The 7,452-nt window shown below is 33.1% G+C and overlaps 1 protein-coding gene across 1 annotated transcript; it reads left to right on the top strand.

The window, feature by feature from the left end:
• Window positions 1-1,502: 1,502 nt before the first annotated feature.
• LOC131947453 (kelch-like protein 9) lies at window positions 1,503-3,095 on the top strand. Its single transcript, XM_059308671.1, has 2 exons — window positions 1,503-2,402; window positions 2,823-3,095. Exons 1-2 carry the CDS (start codon window positions 1,503-1,505, stop codon window positions 3,093-3,095), a joined length of 1,173 nt encoding a protein of 390 aa, XP_059164654.1.
• Window positions 3,096-7,452: the final 4,357 nt, after the last annotated feature.

Here is a 7,452-nt window from a genome sequence, read left to right as displayed (position 1 = left end):
CAAGAAATTTTAAATTACATTTTGTTATTCGATGTTTTTCTTTCCAGTTCAATCAATATTACTTATGTTGGCAAACCTACCAAATACATTTTAGTCCTGATTACAATCAATAAATAGCAGTATTTTAATTTTAAAATGAAAAGTATCACTCCAGTACTAGCGTCTGTCACGGCTCTATTGTTCTAAACAACATTTTATGAACGACAGCTCACCGGACGGTTTGAATGATCCCTACCCAGTGGCGTAGCGAGGTCGGGTGTTACCCGGTGCGGCACTTTATGGTGTCACCCCTCCCAGAGGCGTAGCGACCCTTCACGGGGACAAACTTTTAATTTTCGATTTACCCCCCCCCCTCCCCTCAAACTTTTGATTTGCACCCCTCCTCAAACTTTCGATTTCCACCCCCCTCAAATTTTTCTGTATATATTTTGCTATTTTTTTGCCTTGGTGTCACCCCCCTAATTGGTGTCACCCGGTGCGGTCCGCACCCCCGGCCCCCCCCCCCTCTCGCTACGCCCTACGATCTAGTTTTTTCCAAGTTTTATTCTTGTAATTTGTAAAATAAAAGCTAACATTTATTTAGAAAATGATTTAAAATTAGAATTAAATCCCATCGTTGCGTTTGTATTCTCGAAGTATTTACCAGAAATGTTTGAAAACAATTGTTAAAATTCACAAGGGTAAGATATAAGGAAAATGAAAACAACGCCTCATACTAAACATGAAACAGCTTTATGACTTCAGAAAACCAAAAAAATAAAATAAATTTCAAGCGTTCGTTGCTGAACTCGCTGCATACTGGCTTATGGCTAAACATCTATATGTCAAATGTCGATATTGTTTCCATACACATCATGTTTTATTAAAATACAATAAAATAGAGGAGGGGAGGTGGTGGTTGGGGGTGGGTGGGCGGGGCGGTGTATTAATTCCGATTGTAAATCTAATAAATTGAATGTTTACTAGATTGGTATATTATGTTAGGACATGTACAGTAGTTCTAGTGTTTAAATATATGCACAATTCATGTACATCTTGTCTAGTCCACTTTGCATTTAGCAAGCGATATTTGTTGAAATAGATTGATACACGCATATACATATATAAAAATAAATGCATAAATAGTTTTATTTTTATATATATATAATAAATGTATTTAATATATTTATATATATATATATATATATATATATATATATATATATATATATATATATATATATATATATATATATATATATATATATATATATATATATAGGCCTATATATATATATATAATTAAATATATATATATATAATAATTTAATATTTATTAAAGGTCAGCTAACATCATGACTACTTCTGAAATGTGCACACACATTGTTAAGGGTCTAGAACACATGTGGACAGATAAAATGTTGTTTGATTTTACTGTCAAAATCGAAGACGAAACAATCAAATGTCATCGCCTGATCCTAGCCGCATGTTCGGATTTTTTTCAAGCACTTTTTCGTTCAGGCATGCGAGAAGTCACCGAGAACTGTGTGGTTCTACACGACGTTTCCTGTGACGTGTTTACGTTAATTCTGAGGACATTGTACACGGGTGTAGATATTTTAACTTCCCAAAACCTGCTCGATGTTTGGCGAGCAGTTCACATGCTGCAGATCGCTTTCATGGTCAAGTTGTGTGAGGACTTCGCCATTGAAACGGTTGCGATGGATACGTGGGAACAGATTTACACAAATGCTAAACTTTTAGATTCAGAAAACGTTCTTGAACACCTCCAGAAATTCATGATAAAAAACTTTGAACAAATTTCTCTGACATCAACATTTCTTCAACTGTCTTTTGAGGAACTAAGGAATTTGATAAAATGTCAAGATCTAGTAGTGAGCAAAGAAGATTTAGTTCTTGAAGCAGTGATACGATGGGTCAATTTTGTTCAGATAATGACAGCTGAGTTAAAAGAAAGTAAATGTACATTGAATGCTAAAGATTCAAACAACGTTAACTATATGATGCTAGATTCTAGTGTTACAGTCGACTTTGTAAAAAATGAAATAGCTTTGAGAAAGGAAAAACTAACAGGTCTATTAAAAAAGATCAGGATCTATCTTGTAAGTCCTTCACTTTTGTCTCATGTATACAAGATGGACTTAATATCTGAAAATAAAGATTCAAGTGACATAATTGTCGATGCTTTATTATATCACGTTCAAGATCTGAGACAAAGTCATTGGCCATCTGTTGCTCTACATAGAACGTGTAGTGAATACAGACATGGTGGAGTATTCGCTGAAGGAAAGGGGCATTTTAAATTTTTAAGTGCAATCGAAGAGAAGATTTATACAATCTCAGATAGCTTTTGGTTGCGTGAAGATGTTCATTTAACCACAGTTAATGGAGAACTGTATGCTGTAGGTAGACAAAGATGTCACCTCAACCTCAACGGAGAATTTTATTTACATTTTTTCAGTGAAAACAAATGGAATTTTGTGACGAGACTGAAATGTCACAACTTGTTATTTTTTTCACGTAGAGATTGTGTTTACATTTTAAACAAAGATGCCCAAGAAATTTACAAAATAAAACCAAAAGACGATCCAGATCATTTACGTATTCTCACAAAGTTTGTAGAAGATATTAAAGTTACACATGTAATTGCTCTAGAAAACAACTTTTTGTTATTTTGTTCCGAAACGCAAAACGGGTTAGAGGAGACAGCCGTTCATAAATTTGATATTGTATCCAAAGTTTGGACCAGACTAGACAATCTTGCTGGACCAGCAGAAAATTTAATTAGTTTCAAGAATGGTACAAACAACTACACTTTACAGGCAAATGGCAGTTTGTGTTTGGTTCTTTGTTTACACGACAGTAGAAGCATCCAATTTGAACACATTGCTAAACTTTGGACTGGCAAAAAAGTGCTGCATGGCGCGTTCACTTACAAAAAGAAACTTATAATTGTTGAAACTCGATCGCTAATCAACCCAGCTGAAGAGGAAAAACTAGAAGTTCCAAATCACTTTAATTTGATCAAGTACTGGCGAATTTTTTGTACATGTTCTAATGTAGCTCCTCTCATAATATCAACCAGCTTTCCTTAGAGAGAATAGCTATTACTACTAAATGTCTAACTATGCTAAACATATAGTTTTTTTTTACACACAAATAGAATATAAATACATATAGTATATGTAAGTATAAATTGAAGTCCTTATTTAAAATACTCATTTATTTGACGATGATTAATTTTGTTTACCTTGTATATATATATATATATATATATATATATATATATATATATATATATATATATATATATATATATATATATATATATATATATATACTGTCTGTACCAGCGAGCTGATTTAAAAAAAATAATTATTGGTCTCCATTTTACTATTATTTTTGTGTGGGTGTTTCAAATTTTAACACTTTGAATATCAAAGGGCATGCTGCTAATGCTGGTTTTACAGCTTTTGAATTATTTAACACATTATGTCTTTATGATATTTATTAACAAATGTTTCATATTCGTTTAAAAAAAATATTAATTTTTTTTTACAAATATAATAATGTAATAAAATAAGTGCTACTTATAAGCATTTGTTTTCTCACAATTGTATTTTGAAGTTTTATAATTACTTTTTATTAAAGGCATTCTTAAATGTTGAATTTGCATGTTTTTTTCCCACTTTGTTTATTAAAAAAGTTAACACGATACGATTGAGCTTTACGACGCTTTCAACCACCTTTTACTTAGACTATTGAATCAACAATAAAACCAAGTAAACAATGATACGTTCACGCTTTCCATCCGCAGCCAGCTGTTTTTACACTATTAATGGCAAACTTAGGTAATAAACCGGGAGTGATCTCCCCTAAACTTTCTGGAATATTCTTATATAAAACAACAGGGGATGGGAACTCGGGATATAGTTATGATTTTTAATCCATTTTAAATGTCTTTGATTTGGTTGACGGTGTCCTCATTTCAAGCAACTATCGTTTTTAACAGCGAAACGTAATAATTTTTAGAGTGAAAATCAACATATTTATTTATTTATTTACGTCTTATCACAAACAGAAATCGTCAAAGCAAATAGTATATTGCGGACGTATATTATATACAGACAAAATGACGAGTATTGTAAACAACGCTAACCAATCAAACGTTATAAAATATAATGCTGTTTAATCATTTATAGTCTCCCATGTTGCGTTGGAAATTAAATAAGGGAGGGCACCAATAATAAAATCAGACAAATACAATTTTAAAGAAAAAATACAATTTTCAAACTTAAAGATAATTTCAAGTTAAAAAATTACATAACTGGCAAAATGTGGCATTAAAGTTTAAAATTAAAGCATTTTTTTGTGTGTTAAGATAATATAAAATCTATTTGTAAATGAAATTCGACACTTTATCACCCTTGACTTTATTAGCTTCTTAATATCTTTTATTTAACGTGCTTTCACTATATGTATTGCATTGCACTCGACTTATCTATCTCTATACTACTAAAAACTCAACTTTGTTTATCATGCTTGAATATTTATTTATTTGTCTGATTTACTACTGGAGAGAATCTGCCATATGTATAGACCTGTAAAATAGTATGTAGGTAGAGAACAATTTTTATATTCAGAAAGACTGTTAATCACAAATTTATTTAAATACGTTAATTAACTTATTGATTTATTCGTAGGTAGATTAACCACATTAATTTTAAAAGTTTAAAACATTGACTTTACTTTTTGGGAATAGTGACGTCACATGAATTGTTTACATTTTAGTACAATAAATGGCGACTTCAATCCAAGATTTAGTTGCCGATTCAGATGTTTAACGCGTTCTTAAACTAATTTTCTGTCGGCTATATATTTAACAATACGTCCGTTTGCTATTTTTATTACGTTTCAACCAGAGGCGTATCCAGGTTTTCATTGTAGGGGGAGCGAAAAGAGCAAAAAAGGCGCAGTATTTTTAACACGTTCTATATACGCGTATTATATATATATATATATAATATATATATTATATATATATATATATATATATACTATATATATATATATATAAAAGAAAAAACCTCAATGTAGGCCGACAAAACAAAAATTGTATCAATCTAACAAATATATATATATATATATATATATATATATATATATATTATATATATATATACACACTACAACCAAAAACAATGAAAGTAACACAATCTGTTTTGTAATTCTTGTAAAAAAAAAAATTCTTACATAATAATTCCTGGGAAATTATTTAAGACAAGTGAAAAAGGGGGAAATAATCACTCTCTTAATATAAATATGTATATATCTACACATTTAATTATAAATGTCAAAACAAATAAATAATTACTTTAGAATATAATAAAATTGTTTAACACTATTCGTGTTTACAAAATGTTTTTGTCTATAATCAGAATTTAATATATCGTCATCATAATTGCTAAAGTATTACAGCATAATGAAAGTTTTTAAAATCAGAGTTGGTATAAAACCACGCTTTTCGACACTATACAAAAACATTCGGAATAACAGCCTACATTTAACTAAATATTGGTCTTTTAGATCACATCATGTATTCTTTGTGTTCTTTAAAGATCATTTTTTAACATAGTGATAGGCCGAGGCATAGCGGGGCGGGGGGTGGGGCGGGGGGGGGGGGGGCGGGGGGTGCGGGGGGTGCAAAAAATAGCAAAATATATAGAGAAAAACTTGAGGGGGGGGGGGGTGTGTAAATCGAAAAGTTTGAGGGGGGGGGGGTGGCAAATCGAAAACTTGGGGGGGGGGGGGGGGCTGCAAATCGAAAGTTTGAGGGGGGGTGCAAATCGAAAATTTGTCCCCGGGAAGGGTAGCTACGCCTCGGGGGGGTGACACCATTAAGTGCCGCACCGGGTTACACCCTACCTCGCTACGCCACTGGTGATAGGTATGGTTTAGATCACTGTATTGCTCACACACCTTTTTACTGGTAATTGCAAAAAACAATATTCAAAGAGTTTTACGTTTAAAATGCTAATTTTCTGGCGGCATGGTACTTTGGTACATTATTACGCGTTTTTCTACATGTTCTTAACAGAACAGTTCTGGGTGGGTTGGGGGGGGGGTGGGTTCGACTTCATTCACCACTGTCCGGTCACTTTAGGTCAATTATCTAACCCAGTGTATACCTAGGTGTGACATTAATGTCGCTCTACACAATTGTGGTGGTGAGGTGTGTGTGTGGGGGGAGGGGGGGGGGGGGGGGGGATAACCAACTCAGAGTGAACATAGCGTCAGTTTTTAGATGACTGTTCTAAACATACATATACATTACACAAATATATATTAGAGCAATATATATTACAGAAATAGATTTAAATAAGTAGCAGTGGTATTATGACAATATTTTTTTTTCACAGAGGGGTCCATGAGGGAGGGGGGTTGTAACTGTTTTATATAATTTGTAATCGTAATCACTATCACCCTAACTGTAAGAATACTACTACTTCATCGTGATGACGTTGTTGACCTTGTCAGAATTTCCCCACCACTACACAGTTTGCTCATACGTAAATTTAAATCGAGGTGCCACATCAGTTGTATTTGTTTCTGTATTGTAATTTAAAAAAAAATTAAATCACACGATTCGAACTGTATATATAAAGTAATTATGTGTGAAGTTTTATGTATAACATTTTCTAATTCAATTATTCGTAAGCAAATACATTATAATGTTGCCTTAAACTTAACACCCCACTTGCCAGTGATACTACCCGTAGAGGTTTTTAAAACATTGCAATGCATCGTAATGGTTATTTTTAGAATGGCAAATTGATGCAGCTGTTAATACGTGTTGTAAACGTAGACACTACTAGACTAGTACAATAATGCTTAATTGCTGCATGAAAAGAAATCTTGTGATTTGCATAGATGTGCCGACCAAAAAATATTTTTTAACATATATCATTGTTTTAAAACTTTGAGTTTAAAAAGTTTCCAAAAAGGCGCCACTTTGCTGAAAATGGCCAGAGGGGGAGCGGCCGCTCCTCCTGCCCCCCCCCCCCCCCCACTGCGTACGCTACTGGTTTCAACACTATTTTCAATGTTTTAACACTTCTTTTTATTTTATTATACAATACATTTAATTTCAAATAATTCTAGATCTAATTCTAGGGCTGATTCGCGTAGATTGTTGCGCCACTTAGAAGTAAAATATATAAGTTATTAACTTCTTTGTCCTCAGTATATAACGTGGATAGTGTGTTCAGAGCCATGCTCGGTCAGAATGTAACCCTCACTCAGTGGGGATGCTTTTACCCACTGAGGTGTTGTGGTTAAAAACGGGCTGACCCTGAGATTAAGAACACACCGACACCGACAGTTGTTGTCAAGTACTCCTTTATTCACAGCATCGAGCCATGACAGCGATGCAACACAGTAGTACGACGATTT

Source organism: Physella acuta, unplaced genomic scaffold, assembly GCF_028476545.2.
Source record: "Physella acuta isolate Inbredline_101_S28 unplaced genomic scaffold, ASM2847654v3 ptg000594l, whole genome shotgun sequence".
Classification (NCBI taxonomy): domain Eukaryota; kingdom Metazoa; phylum Mollusca; class Gastropoda; family Physidae; genus Physella; species Physella acuta.
The sequence above is the reverse complement of the archived record's forward strand: the minus strand, read 5'-3'. Positions and strand labels throughout refer to the sequence as shown.

Coding starts and splice junctions, on each gene's coding strand:
- LOC131947453 (XM_059308671.1), top strand. CDS start 1,503: ATGCGAGAAGTCACCGAGAACTGTGTGGTTCTACACGACGTTTCCTGT. Junction 2,403..2,822: donor TTAATGGAGAACTGTATGCT/GTAGGTAGACAA, acceptor TACACTTTACAG/GCAAATGGCAGTTTGTGTTT.